This window comes from Ptiloglossa arizonensis, chromosome 11, assembly GCF_051014685.1.
Source record: "Ptiloglossa arizonensis isolate GNS036 chromosome 11, iyPtiAriz1_principal, whole genome shotgun sequence".
NCBI lineage: Eukaryota > Metazoa > Arthropoda > Insecta > Hymenoptera > Colletidae > Ptiloglossa > Ptiloglossa arizonensis.
Genome location: NC_135058.1, coordinates 9903131 through 9918976, shown reverse-complemented (window position 1 = coordinate 9918976; position 15846 = coordinate 9903131). Strand labels below are relative to the sequence as shown.

Here is a 15846-nt window from a genome sequence, read left to right as displayed (position 1 = left end):
CAAATGTTCAAGTCGTTTACATTCCGCGCGTTAGCGTCTGAATCCGATAACAATGCGTAATCGTTATAATTCCAGCAGCTTTTCGCGCGGGTTAAGCGTACACGTTCGATAACAGGAGGGAACTTGAGAGAAAGGGGTGGGAGAGGGGCACACGACGACGACCGATTAACCGCGGCTCGTTTCGGCACCTTTTCGACTTCCGTCGCGATAACGGTGTCGATTAACCCGTAGAAAATGAAAGAAAGAAAAAAAAAAAAAAGAAACAACAACGTGGGAAAAAATGGACGGTTTTCGGTGTCGCGAGCTACGATATGTAAATTCGTCGCGAGATAACATTCCACGAACGAACGATACCTGGCTACCTGGCCAGCTTGCTTGAAATTTTCAACGCGTCTCGATGTCTCACGGAAGTGTAGTATACGGCTACCGTTAACCCGTTCGTGTTACGTTATTCCGATTAAATTGGAAAACGCGATTCTCCAGCGAGTCAACTTCGTTTCTATTCGCGATTTTTTATTCTCTGGAAATAATACCAACGATATTATTTGCGTCGCGCTCGAGCCTACGATAATCATCAACGACTTGTAAAATTGTACGAAATTGCGTGTACGTGATAATCGAATAAGTCCGAAATTAACGAGACTGCGTTCTCGCACGCATTTCGTGCCCGATTTGTTTTTTCTTCTAATTAACCAGCTCCGCGAATATTGTTCGGTAATGGGCAGAGTGAATATTTTTCTTTCGTTAAAATCGCTAGAAGATCATTTAACCGGATAAAAAGAGATTCGCGTTCGGTTCTCTCGTTATCGGGAAATACTCGCGGTGTTACGTTTATAAAAAATTATTGTATATATGTATATATTAAACGGTGGGTTTTTTACGCAGTGTCTATTTACATGTGTAATACGTGGCAAAATAAATTTGTAAAAGAGTTACGTTTATATTCGAACCGCGAATTGAGTACATTCTGGTGGGAACTGTTTCATTTTAATAAGATAAAATTGTAACCGACGGTTCTTGAAAAATAAAAATAAATTCACAAAGAGAGACATTGTTTCATTATATTCCCTCGGGGAGCTACAAATATGGATAACTGTTTGAAACTTCAGCGTGTTAAGTTGTATTGCAAATATTTAAAACTGATTCGAGAGTATGTTGTACATTAGATACTTTTATTATTACCGTACCGATTTCTTCGTTCGATAATAAATCTTCAAGTACCATTTAAAAATTAAATTCACCCATTCAAGGTTACAAAGTTTCATTAAAATTACAATACAATTTCTCAAACGTGCTTCTTCGCGGAAAAACGTTCAAAAATTATTCTCGATAACAATAATTTCTCTCATACAAATCCCTCAATAAGAAGTACATTTACGAACAGTTGCGCGATAAATTAACCCTTAAAGGAACCTATACACCCAATCGTAATTTCGTGGAAATTATATTTTCCATATAGATAGCGTTACAAAAAGGTCCGTTCGCGAATAGTTACGCGATAAATTAACCCTTAGAAATTTACCCATACACCTGATCGTAATTTCGTGGAAATTACAGCCAATGTGCAATAGTGTCTCGTTGGTTCGCGACGAAAGTAATTACGTATGGTAACGGAAAAGCAAAGTCGAAGACGCAACGGAGATGAGTAATAGGAGAAGAAAAAAAAAAAGAAGAAAAAGAAGAAAAAGAAAAAGAAGAAAAAGAAGAAAACGAGAAAGGTAAAATTCGAGCACGGAAGACGGAAAATGCACGGCGGAGGGGCAAGGGGGTGGTGAGCGTCATTCGCCTCGGTGCATTCAGATGCAAATACGCGGCGGTGGTTGGCGTGATTTACGAGGGACAGACGTGTCCATACGCGATTGGGACAGAGAGTACGTTTCGGTGCTCGAAGGCGTTTGGAGGGACGAGCAGATAAGATCTATTCGAAACGGTCACAATAGACGAAGGATTTTATACAATCGAGTAGTCGTTCGAGGGGGGAGCTAGGTTACACTCGGTTTCCTCGATCGGTGGCTCCTCCCACCGACCATTGGCATTCGAAGCTTTTTCTTGTTCTCCGTAGCTGCATCGAGATTGGAAATTAAAAGCACAAAGTAGGGTTTCCGTCTTTTCTTCGTCGATGACGAACCCTATGGTCGAGAACGACTTTCGTTTCATTTTTTACGAGCGTTCGTAATACCGAGCTATTATACAGGGTGTCTGGTCATTTTTAGGTGTCTTTTCTCGTTCTCCGTTGCTGCATCGAGATTGGAAATTAAGAGCACAAAGTAGGGTTTTCGTCTTTTCTTCGATGACGAATCTTATGGTCCAGAACGATTTTCGGTTGATTTTTTACGAGCGTTCGTAATACTGAGGTATTGTACAGGGTGTCTAGTAATTTGTGGATGTACAATCAACGTGGATTTCAAAAGATTACGGGACACCTTGTATAGAACCACCTCGTTTAGAATACGAAAAGGAAGGGAAAGAATATTTATAGTCTTCTGTGACGAACATCTTTTTTTTATATTTATATTTTCTCAGAAATGAAGACTTGGATTTTTTAAACAGAATATGGTGTATTTCTTCTTTTGTGCTACATTAAAACGTTTTTCGAAACGAATTCATCCATGTGCTACGATCTTCAAGAACGTCCAAAGTTAAAAACGAAAGAAATATTTGGAACCTTTCGTAGGATTATGTTTATAAGAATTCTTTACTAATAAGATCACTCGATAAGAAGCCACCTTCGTGTGCTCTGTTGTATTCATTATCGAAGACTATAAAACTCTTTCCTCTTTCTATTTTTTTCCCAACATTCGCTATTTACGAATGAAAGTTAATAACGGAGTAAACACCCTGTATACTCCGAGTATGACGCAACGATAGAAAGAGCATAAATTTGTTGCATCTGCGTCGTTGCATAATAAAATCCCCCGCTCGAGCTACGAGCGTGCTCCAATATCAAATACGCGACAATGTATCGAACGATCGTAAAACAACACTCCATTTTTTTTACGTTACTCCTTAAGCTCGTTAATGGATCAGATGTTCCCTTTTATTGGGTCTTATTAACTTTCGCGAACCGCATAGACGTCTTAGGAGAAATCCGATTTTTCATTGTCTGACTTACGAAAGTAGGTACGCGGCTCGCGATCCCATTAATCGTATTCTTTCCTCTGTAGGTATGAGAATAATTCGAATTTCCTCGTCGATGATCCGCACTTTGTACAGAACGTTACGTTCCGATATTGTGATACCACAGTATCATCGTACCCTCGTAAAGCAAAGTCCAGATGTACTCGATTAACGCGAACAAGTCTTATTTTTCTTTCCAATACAATCTGATACATTCTTTCGTTTCCGTATTTAAATTAGTATTTAAAAAAAAAAAAAGTTACAAAGTTCGTAATACGAAAGAGAACCCCTCATTCGGATCCATCCGTAAGTTACGATAGCGTCAAGAATAATTAATTTCGAAAGAATTATTCTCGAAGGTTGTACAATGGCTCGTAAACAATGAAATTCTACTGCAATTTTATTTTATCAAATTTTTCCTCTACTTTTTGAAATCTACGTCAGATTTCAACGATGACGATCGATATTCGTAAAAATCAACCGTTTCGTTTACAATTATCGATTTTCTTTGTAGAACGAACCAGCGAAACGAGGGAGAACGTTACGCGCGAAATCTCCCGCGTATTATCCGTGAACCTCGTTGTCATCGACGTGTTGTAGAATTCGAGCGGTTAATCCGGTACGCATTAGCCGGGGAACTAGGAAATAAAGTAATCTCGAAGTTACGATTAAGAATACAGAAATAGAAAACCGATAACGCGTATCGCTCCGTTCAAAGAAGCCGAGTACCCGAGCGATCGTGGACGAAATAAAACTCGTTGCTCTTCTAAATATAAATCCGTGGCGTTGAGAACGTACGATTAAACGTCGAGAAAAATTCCACGGGTTCTTTCCGTTCGGAACAGCGCGTCGCTTCGCGTCGCGTGGCGTGTATTACGCCATACGTGTCCCGAAAACGTTGCGTTTGACCGTTTCCGGGTGGATTTCGTTCTAAATAAAAGTGTAGAATAAATACACGAGGACAAAGTCGTTTGGTCGCGCGGTTCGTCGCGAGAGTGCAACCTCGCGACTACCGGTTCCGAGCGTATTGACGCGGATTGCAGGCGCAGGTTAAATCGAGCAGACGGTGGCGGCGTCGCGACGCCTGGCGCGCGCGCGGCCATGCACAGCTCTCCTCCTCCTCCTCCTTCTCCTTCTCGTCCTCCTCCTCCTCCTCCTGGTCGTTTTCTCCTCCGCGGATCGTAGCGTCTCCCCTGGCCCCCGCACGGTGAATCGTAATCACTCCCCTCCCTCGTCCACGCGGATCGTGCTCTCTCCCCTCCCCTTTCTCTGTCCGCGGATCGTACTCTCTCCCCACCCCTTTCACCGCGGATCGTACACTCTCCCCACTCCGTCTCGCGCCGCGGCCCGATTCCGGCCGAGAGGTGGGGGGTGGAGTCACCGCGAGAGGGAAAATTTATAAAGAGGGAGCGCCCGGTGGGGGTAGTGACTACTTGTTGCGCGTCGCGGCGCCCTCGTGACGCCCGGTGAACCAACCCCCCTTCGTTTTCTCCCTTTCGCGTTCTCTCGCACCGAACGCCACCACTACCGTTAGCGCCGCTGGCTAGCGCGCCCCTTCGCCACCGACGCCACCGACGCCACCGACGCCGACGTCGTTACCACCACCGCCGCCGACGCCGCCGCCGACGCCGCCGCCGCCGCCAACGTCGCCTCCACCGCCACCCACCGCAGCCAGCGGCGGCGTCGTCGACTCCGTAATGCCGCCCCGACAAAAATAGACGCGTCGTCGCGACGCAACAGATATCATTCGGCCTCGCCTGACTCGCGCGCGAGGAATTCCGCTGGGCTTTTCGTCCTGACTACTCCGTCCACTCCCCGACATCGTTTCCTGATCTCTCGCGATCGCGGGAATCGAATTCGGTGGCTCATGAGTCGTCTTATGGGGATTGAGATTCGAAAAGGTGACGGAGAACGCTGAAGAAGTTTCTTTTTTTTATTTTTTAATTATTTTTTTTTCTCGAGAAGCTAAAGTGATGGTTCCAGAGAGGGAAAATAGAAGATCGGTTTCCTATTTTTCGGCCGGAGTTTCTTGGAAGGTTTTCATTTTTCGAGAGAGTTTTTGGAAGAGTTCTTTTTTCTTGAGGGAGTTTCTGGAAAATTTTTATTTCTTGAGAGAGACTTTTGGGAGATTCATTTTTAATTTCTGAGGAAGTTTTTTTAGAAAAGTTTTATGTTTTGAGAGAGTTCTTGGAAGATTTTTATTTCTTCACGAAGTTTTTAGAAGATTTTTATTTTTTGCGGGACGTTTTCGGGAGATTGGTTTTTAATTTCTGAGGAAGTTTTTCGGGAGAGTGATTTTTTATTTCCGCAGGAGTTTTTTGAAGGACCGATGTTTATTTTTGCGTGGACCGCTTGGTCATTCGAGTATCGAAAGAATTTTTCTGAGAGATTGTAAAGGAATTCGAAATACTGGCAGGGTCATGGGAGTTTAACACGAATGATCTGACACTCTAATATCATACTTGTGCAACGAGTGTATGGTATCTTAAAAATTACTTGGTCGATAGACTTGCAATTTGAGTGCATTATAGAGAAAACATTATTTATAAAGTGAATTACCTAAGTCATTGAATATTTACACTTTTCGAGTGCCATAAGAAAAAGAAACAAGATCACTGAATATTTCTACCGGAAGAAATTCCGTATAATTATTGACCCTCAATATAAATGAAACCCAAAAAGTCACGTCAAATAGTAACTACCGTCTGTCGTTTAAAAGAAATCACTATAACTATTAATTCTGTTCGTAATTGTCAGTATCTATACGACCAATTGTAAACTCGAAGTAAAAATATTTTCAAAAATTTTCAAAAAACAGACCCGTCAACGTGATTTTTAAGTACTTGTATTATCCCTCTTATAAAACTCGCTTCTACCTCCAATCATTTTCAAGATAACATCACGAGGTAAAACTCTACACGAGATAACTTCGTCCCTTAAACTTTGGGTACCACCGTTAAGAAGCCTCAAATATCCCTAATTTCCGATTGCTCGACAATCCTACAAACCCTCGTCGGAACTAGGGACCTTATACAGATCTTCATCGGATCTCTACTAAATTGAACCCTATCGAACGTGAAAGCACGGTCTAAAAAGGACGCGATATACACCCGGAATCCTCGAAGAGAACTCGAGGAGAATCGTATTCGCGACGATGCAACACACGAATCCAAAACGAATCGAATGGTTCCACTAACCTGAATCTGATGTCCGGGATTGTTGATGTGTAGCTGCTGCGCCTGGTTGATCTGCAGGGAGGATGTGCCCGGTCCCGAGGGAGGTCTCGGCGGCGTGGAGCTAGTGAAGGGTCCCTGGGATCCGGTTTGATTGGGTCCGGCTCCCTGGGAGCCTCTGGGTGGTAGCGGATAACCGGGGCTACCGTGATTCGGCATCGATCCCGGGCTACCGCCGTACGGCGAGTACTGTTGCTTGTATCCACCGCTAGGTCCGAGCATGCTCGGTTTACCACCAGCAGCCGGCTGCGGTCTCTTCATGTCCGCCAGACCCGTGGCGAATTGTGTCTGCGAGCTGACGAACATGTCGTTGGTCTGTTGGCTCTGGAACCCGGACGCGCCGTTGTTTTTGTGATAAGAACCGGTGCCGGGCGTCGGTTGGGGCTGACCACCCGGTGGTCCGTTGCTGCCCGGGCTGCCTAGGTAATCCGACGTGCCCCCGAACTGAGGGAACTCCGCGTAGGGGGACCGTGCGGTGGGACCCCTGGCAGCCGCGGCCGCGGCAGCACTCGGATTGAAACCACCCAGACCGAGTTGTTGGCTCTTGTGCTGGTGCTGTTCGGCCATCTGCTTGAGGGTCTGAGCGGCGGGGCTCATCTCCGACTTGAAGTCCAGACTGGAGTACGGTAACCTGGCCGGTGAGTACTGAGCGGAGCCCAGACCACCTGGACTCGAGTTGGCGGGCACTGCGTTTCCGTTGTTCGTCCCGGTCCCGTTGTTCACGTTGTTGGTGTTCGCGTTCCCGTGCTGTTGGTGCAACGAGTCCTTGTCGTCCTCGATCTTGATCTGCCCGTTGTTCGTACCGATGGTGTTGTTGTTGTTGTTGTTGGCGGCCGCGGCGGCAGCTGCTGCCACCGCCGCGTTGTTTGCCAACGCCTCGACCGGTATCTTCTCCTCGAAGTCGAAGTCCTTCATGAACTCCGGATGGAAATCGGAGATCTCGGAGATCAGATCCTTGAACGCGTCGGAGGTGATTATCTCGTCGCCGGTGTCGTCGCCCATGAAGTCCGAGAAACCGGGGAAACCGGCGCCGTTCGCCGCGGCGTCTTTCTCCAGCGCCGCGGCGCACTGTTCCAGGTCGACGAACTCGTTGTCCGGTTCCTGCTTGCACTCCACCAGGTTACCGATGTCCACGCAACCGATCCCGCCGCCGCTCGGCGGGCCACCGGTGCCACCGCCACCGGTTCCCGGTCCACCGCCCCCGGCGGTCTGGGGCCTCGAGGTGGCCGAGGCAGGTGTATCCGGGCCCGATTTCGGTGACGACGACGCGTTCAGGAGATCGCTCTTCACCGAGGCGTTCGTCAACGCCTTCACCGTCACGTTCGTGGATATCTGCTGTGCCTGAGAGTTCGCGGCCGACGTGGTGAACTCCAGTTGCTGGACGATCTCCACCGAGAACTTTGTCAGGCCCTCGTTCCCACCACCTCCACCACCACCCCCGCCCCCACCGTGGGTAGGACCCGTCGAGTTCGCGCCGTTTCCAGGCGGATGCTGACCGTGGCCGTGATGAGGCCCGCCTCCACCCCCGCCGCCGGGACCCTGCTGGTGCTGATGCTGCGCCTGCGTGCATTGCAGCTTCACCGGGGGCTCGCCGAACCCGCCGTCACCGCTACCGCCGCCGGCTGGCTCCAACTCCTCGGCCGTCCTCTTCACGAATTTTTGCTGCTGAAACGAGAAAGGAGAATCCTCGATTAGTCGTGATCCTAACGATGCTAGAGTTTACTCTAGAATACATCGGTGGTTTGGATAACGGAGAGTGTCTTGGTTAGTTGAACTCTGTACAGATTGGGGGAAAGCTGGGACGATGTGGAGCCAATTGGATAGCTAGCAGATCTGTACCTCCAGTATGAAGGTTGATATTAGGAATAACAAATCTACTAAACCTTGGTCCCATCGTGTTCTGAACGATGGAGAGATCTTGGGTAGTGGCAGTTGAACTCTGTACAGATTGGGGGACAGCAGGGACAAAATGGAGTCAGTTGGATAGCTAGCAGACCTGTACCTCCAGCATAGAGACATTTGACACGAAGAATAAAGAATTTACCAAGCCTTGACGCAATGGAGTCGCTGTTTGAATTCTAGCGAATTCTACCGGTGTATCGTTGCAACAGAGATGTCGAGAAGATGAGACAAGAAGGAAAGGAACATAGGGAGGAAGTGGTGAGGTATTGATCAAGATACCTAGCAGACTCGTAGCTTGTACAATATAGGGGAACGTGTAACATTGGAACGAAGAATCTACTAGGCCTCGGTCGCAATAGAGGTGTCGAGATGAGGCAAGAACGAGGCAGGGAAGATGAAATAGCGAACGCCTCGGGTTATTTAGTAGACTTGTATCTTGAACGTAGGGACATTTGATATTGCATTGAGGATTCTGTACGAAGATGTAAATGATTAAGACACGACCGCTTCTAGAAATAGGGAATATATTAATAAATATTGTACGGTTGTAAGAAAGTCGTCGTGAGTGTCGGAGGATTCGTCGTTAAGGCTACCTAGCAGACTCGTATTTCAAATGGCCGCTCAAGGCTATCGAGGGGCAACCTCGCCTTAACGTCTAGCTACACCGCCGTTCCGTGAACACCCACACGCGTTGCATCTTCGTGGATATACCGTATTAAGAGAGACAATAGAATAACGAGTACAGTGGACGTAGATTCACCTGGTTGCTCTAGGCCACTTCCCTGACCGTGAATGACGTTACAAACTACCTCGTCTTTTATGCTGTCTACCTTCATATTTGAGAGACGCATAACGCGAGCACGTAGGTTTCTACGAAGAGACGAGACACAGAACAGCAAAGTGGTTGAACCTTATGGTGGGGTTAAATGCCTCGATAGCCTTGAGCGGCCAAGTGGATTTGCACCCATTAGGGGAGACGTCCACGAAACAGACTTGGCGAATTTTGGATGGAACAAAAATAAGAAATAATGTCGTTTATTCGTAAATGAAAAAAAACATTTATTAATTAATTCTCAAGTAAGATGTTGGTAGCTTTTTAACGAAGAATGAGCATTCGTGATTGAAATTTGTTTAGAAACGTATTAAACGCTCTATAAATTTGTGATTTATATAAATCATTATTGCATCGTGTATTTAAGGTTATAAATACATTGATGAACAATGATAGAATTGTCCCCTTCGTTTTAATACCGCAAAGAGATTTGCAATTTCATCTCTCGAAGGATTTCGAAACGTTGCATATTTACAAAACCCGTCGGCTATTTCCAGGAGGATTTCACTGTATCGTTGTTTCAAAGACAGAATGATTATTCTCGGAATTATTTCACTAGACAGGATAATGTAATTTTATCTCGAAAATAATATTTCAAATAATGTTATTTTAAAAGTTGCCAGACGTCTGCTCCGAAGGAATCGGCAGAGGAACTTAAATAGTATAAAAATAAAGGTCGATGGAAGTGTGTCTTTCCTAACGAATGTAAATGACGTTACTATATTCATATCCTAGCAACAATTCCAAAGAAACACCCTGCCTTTGGCTTAGAAACTTACTCAACAAAGTATGCTCTTTAGAACACTAGATAGTCGAATGTAACACGGAAGCGAGTTTCTACTGCGGACCGACGTGACTGGAGTTCACCGAACCGATATGATTGGAGCCTCGGAAAATTTACACGACGATCTACCGTTTCTTAATCGTATTCTCGATCCTTGGTACACTAGATAAGCCGATGCAACCCCGTGTATACAATTGCAACGAGTTTCGACTCCGGACCGACGCGACTGGAGTCCACCGAACCGACACGACTAGAACCGGTCGAACCGACGCGACTGGAATCCACCGAACCGATATTACCGGGCGCCACTGTTCAATTTTCTCAAAAAGTGCACGCAAAGATTCACTCCTATCGCTCTTATCGCTTCTGAAACGTATCTTCGATCTCGAGTACATTAAACAAGCAAACGCAAACCCGGATACGCAACTGCGACGAGTCTCGATTGCGGACCGACGCGACCGGGGTCCACCGAACCGACACGACTGGCGCCCACTAGATATTTTCCACAACGATCGACTGGGTTCCGAGCGTACACTTGATCCTTACGACGCTACGAACAACCAAATATAATTCGACGCTCGCGATCGGGGAGTTCAACGCGTTTCTACACCACCCACGTAGAAAATCCAACGAGGATCGCGCGAATCGATGCCGCGGCAAAGAAACAAGGAACGCGATAACGACTTCTAAATCCCTCCCGCGTGTCCCCCGCGGTTCACCCATTAGAAACGAGCGGCCGAGTCCGAGCGAAAAAAGTGGGAGAACCCGGCATTCTGCTCGTGGGTCAAGGCGAAACGCAGGCGAAGTCCTTTAAACTCGCTGCTTTTTCCTACGATCACGAGCCCGGCAACCGGTAGCGCTGGGTATTTAACTCGCGGCTCTGGATGCCTCGTTCCGTTCCCCCGTTTCTTTCGCAATTAACCCGGCAATTTCTCACCGTGGCTGTCAATACTGGCGACGGTTTTTCCCGCCGTGTCTTTGTGCGGTACCAGCGGCATCCACCGGCGAACGAAACGACGACGCTCGTTCCGTCGCGACAGCCTGTTTTATCTCACCGAGGCTCGTGTCTCCACCGCGCCACGCATAAATCTCGCAGCACGAATCGGGTGACGCGCGGCACGTGAGTCTATGCGTTTCGCGACGCGTCGATGCGGTTGGTTCGATCGCGATAACACCGGGACGATCGTTTATCGCGGCCAACAGAGGTTTGCAGAGCTTTGACTTATGGCTGGGAAGAACTCATTAAACGCGTCGATCGACTCGCGATGCGTACCGTGGACCGGGCAGACCTGGAAATCGGTACGATGATCCATCGTTTCATCTTGGGTTTACGCACGCTCTTCGAGACGCTGGACAACCGAACGTAACGCGAGGAACCACGAGTGGACCGAGTTGCGTTCGCGGACCGACGCGACTCGAGCCCGAACCGACCTAACCGGAATGTATATCGGATGGAAGCGCACTATTATGTTCAATTTCCTCGAAAATTTGCACGGTGATTTGTTCCTCATTTTTCTTTCGTTTTATAATCAGTGGACGAAGCAAATTTTTTCTTAGAAACTTGGCCGGCTTGATTTTTGCTCATATCCAGTGAATAATTCTTTTTTTATAATGGTGAAACGATTTCGAAGAACCTTCGAGGTGATGACATTTACTTTTTCGCGTGCTTCTTTTTTATGTAATTTTTCAAGGTCTTCTTTTGGTGCACGATTTTACATTTTTTGTTTGTCTATCGGCTGACATGTATCGAGACGATTCTAACGAGTAAAAAGTATTATAGTGTTATCTGTAAAAATGTTAAATGTGACTTTGAAAGCTTGAATCACTAGTAAGGAAAAGATTGAGTTCGTTAAGTTAGATAGTACCGGAGCTCTCCGAACCGATGTGACTGGAGCCCTCAGAACCGACACAACTGGGCGGTTTCGTTTAATTTTCTCGAAAATTCGTTTCTCATAATATTTCGAGTATCCAAATGTACTATAAAATTTACGATGCCAGAGATTAAATACGTGTCACAATTTAGAAAAAATTAAGCCAACGTCTACAATTGACTTCATGTACGAAATATTGGACTCGGAGAGAAAGACGCTCAGATAACTAGAATGACTATACAGCAATGGTCCAGGAGACAAAGGGTTTTAATTTTAATCCAGTAAGCTGCGATCAATTACTACCTGTCACATAATCGATCACCTTCTGATAGCCGTTTACCCGACACAAGGATGAAACGCTTCCAAGTAAGTCTTCGGACTCACGGTCAGAGTGGAGGTTTTTTAGTAACGTTGCAAGCATATCGCGCTAATCGAGAGATCCTTTCGATCGATCTTGCGTAAACCAGCCCCGCGAGACCTAATCTCTTTAACCCAGAAAACTAAATGTTCGCGATACGAAACCAAACGCGGAACACTTCGAATTCGAAACATTCGAAATCTACACACACAGGTTCATACTCCTGATGTAAATTTTATCGCAATTGGTGCACTTTTGCAAACACTTTCCTCCCAGAGATATCACTTTCGGTTCAATTACCTACCATATTCACCGATCAACATCCACAAAAAACTATAATCGATCAACGAACCTGGAATCTAATTCACCAATCACACACCTGCTACCTAAGACGAGATCTCGAACTCGATACGATCACCAATAACAAATGATCTTCCCCTACAACAATCGTTACAAAACCTCCTCTTCGCTCTCCTACCATTTAAAATTCCAATTTCTATTCAAAATTACAAATATTCTTACAATTCTCATTCGCCCCCGAATACGAACAAGTGGTAGATCGTTGCTTTTCCCAACGCCCGGTGTACTTTCTCCCAGTGATTCCCGGAAATTGTAAATCGAAAACAAAATTCGATCACGGACACACCGGAAGACCCACGCGCGACAAGCTAATCGAGGGACCAGTTTTCCAACCGGCGAAATACGCTGCATTGATGGAGAGGGGGAGGGGTCGGAGAAAAAAGATTGGAAAAAGTTTTTCCAGGGTGCGGTCGTGGCACCGCGACGCACACAGAGCACGCGGACAACCGAGGTTCCGCACACCAGTGCACATTTGTCATGATTTGAACCGGGATAACCTCCGCCTCGTTCCAAAATCGATAATACGTATTACCCTCTAATAGCGAATCGGGCGTCCTACGTTTCCGTGAGCATCCGCCGCAACCCCTGTACCTGCGTCGTATCTCGAACGAGACCGTGTCTGTCGCAGATGTAATACGATATTCCATCAAGCGTCCTGCGTTCGTCGCGTCGCGTCGCGTCGTGTCGCGTCGCGACGCGGAATGCGAGCTACGGTTCCTCGAGGCTAGAAGGAGGATTCCACGACCGAAAATTCGCGATGAGAAATCGGCATTCCCCGGTTGGAATTCCCGTAAATCACCACCGGTGTGCAGATTGCACGTGATATTTATTTATTTATTCTTGTGAATTTCACGAAGGTCGCTGGGGTATTGGAATTTTTACGATGGGAGTTCGCGTAGATCGTGACAGAGTTTTTATATGTTAGATACAGTATTCGTGTATTTAAATCTTGTAAATTTAATAAATAAAGTTTGATAAGTATTGACATTTTCAATAGGAGTTAATCGAATTTTTTGTCCGAATAAAAAACCTCCCAAATATTCTATTCTATGTATATTAATTCCTTGAAATTCGACTAGCTACAAACACGACAAAACTATACCAATTTGTGTTAACGTTTAATGTATATTAAAATTGAACTTTCCAACATTTTCGAATCGAAGATTCAATCGTTTCCGCCATTTATTATCCTCCAGACTCGTCGCGTGTTACCAATTAATCCACGCAAGCTCAAACCGTTCTGACATGGGCCCAAGGCAAGGAAACGTCTCGGGAACATTATTTTTTTCCCAAGTCAAAATGGTTCCAGAGAGCGTGTTACACATCGATTTACATAACCTCGATTTGTTCGTGTCCGAGGACTCGGAGCAAGGGGACGTGTCGGTAGCGTTGTTTCTTTTTTCTTTCTCTATCTCTCTCTCTCTCTTACTCTGTTCGAAATAAAAATTGTTCCGGGGAGCGTGTGTTATATATTGATTTACTCTGGATTCGGTTCCCTCGCCAGCAGCGCGATAAATTTCGAGGTTACGTGTAACCCTGGCTCTTGGCGCGGTTCGAGAGTACCGTAGGAGCGGTGTATCGTGCGGCCGCGAGGAAATTGCGGAGAAAGCGCGCGGTAATGTAGACATTTCCGTCGCCTCGCGCGGAACCAGAACGCTCGTATTTTTCGCCGGAGAAAAAAACGAGAAAGCCTGCCCCCACCCGTTTACCTTACCGCCCACTCGCATCCCCCCTACCGATTGTGTACACGTAAGTCGTAATAGATGCGAGACGGGATCCCAGGGAGCTGTTTCGGTCGAGTTCTCGCAACCGATGCCTTTACCGGAGCAATTTCGCATCGCGAAGAGTGCACCAGGCCTCGCCAGACGAGAGAAAACTCTACGCTCTTGTTCGCGTCGATATTCTCCCGTATCCTGCGCCACCTCACGGGGTGGGGAAACCTACTTTTCCTTGCCAAGTGTGACGAGGCGACGAAAAAACCTTCGAGTCGTTTTTCAGTTTTTCCACCATTTATTGGAAATTACTCGTTGAAATTTATACGAAGATACTTGATACTCGTGGATCTTGCACCACCCTTCTCGAAGGGAGAGAAACCTACTTTTCTGCTTTGTCGAGTACGACGAGTCGATGAAAAACTGTTCGAGTCGTTTTTCAGTTTTCCACCATTTATTGGAAATTACTCGTAGAAATTTACACGAAGATACTTGATACTCGTGGATCTTGCACCACCCTTCTCGAAGGGAGGGAAACCTACTTTTCTGTTTTGTCGAGTACGACGAGTCGATGAAAAACTATTCGAGTCGTTTTTCAATTTTCCACCATTTATTGGAAATTACTCGTTGAAATTTATACGAAGATACTTGATACTCGTGGATCTTGCACCACCCTTCTCGAAGGGAAGGAAACCTACTTTTCTGTCTTGCCAAGTATGAGTCGACAAAAATATGTTCGAGCGGTTTTCCCCATTTTTCTCGATTCATTGCATACTAATTTTAGGAATTTATGTAATGTCGATACTTATGGATTCTGCTCCATGCTCATCGCGGAGGAAACCTACTTTTCTGCCTTGCCAAGTATGACAAGTCGATGAAAAAATGTTTCAGTCATTTCTCCGTTAAACTTGATTTATTATAATTCAATTGTAGAAATTTATTTAATAATACTCGAAACCGGTGTCAATATTCTCCCGAACTCTCCACGAGTGTTCTCGAAGTAGAGGATGAAGGATTCTTTGCCTTTCATCTTTATAATACATAAAAAGCACCTTAATCATTTTTCTCAACAATCTTGATTGTTATACACTAGTAAACATTTATCTAAAGTTGTCCAATGGTGCACCAACCCCCAGAGTGGAACGAGCTTCGCTCGTACGTGTCTACTGTGTCAAACTCAATATTTAAAGTGTTTGGTTAACACATTCGGGAATATAATTTCCGCTAATTTGTACAAACAAAGTACTTAAAGCAAATGACGAGGTAATTTTGCAATTGTTTATCGTAACAGTTCCGTGGGTATTGTTTCGTGAGATAACATTTCTTTCGTAACAGTCGCGCGCGCAGAGTCGCGATAAAATTAAATAATCAGAACGGCGCGCGTTTCGTTTTAAATAAATCGTAAGTCGTGAGATTAATGTACGTCCGCGTAAAAACGATCCGAATCGAAACGAAAATCTTGAAATTATTCAACAGATTTTGAGTTCGTGTTCGATAAAGAATTGTTTCAGTTGTCAACGCGTTAAAATTTCGACTCTGGACGTATCTTTTAAATTTTCTCGAAGCTTTGGGCGTTGCAAGTGTATTTCTAAATTATTTCTTAATTCTTGCGGAATTAGAAACGATCGAAATCAATGATACATATTATCCAAGAGAAATCACCGAGTGAAAATTCCA

General features: G+C 45.5%; 1 protein-coding gene across 7 annotated transcripts in view; it reads right to left on the bottom strand.

The window, feature by feature from the left end:
• The window catches only part of Mam (neurogenic protein mastermind), a 380463-nt gene that overhangs the window by 108818 nt on the left and 255799 nt on the right, over positions 1-15846 (bottom strand). For 4 of the 7 annotated variants that reach the window (XM_076323064.1, XM_076323066.1, XM_076323067.1 and 1 more), the window contains one exon: positions 6315-8015. In XM_076323064.1, the coding sequence (XP_076179179.1) occupies positions 6315-8015 (1701 nt within the window). The remainder of the gene's footprint in view (positions 1-6314; positions 8016-15846) is intronic. The other 3 variants (XM_076323065.1, XM_076323068.1, XM_076323071.1) reach the window with 1 other exon arrangement.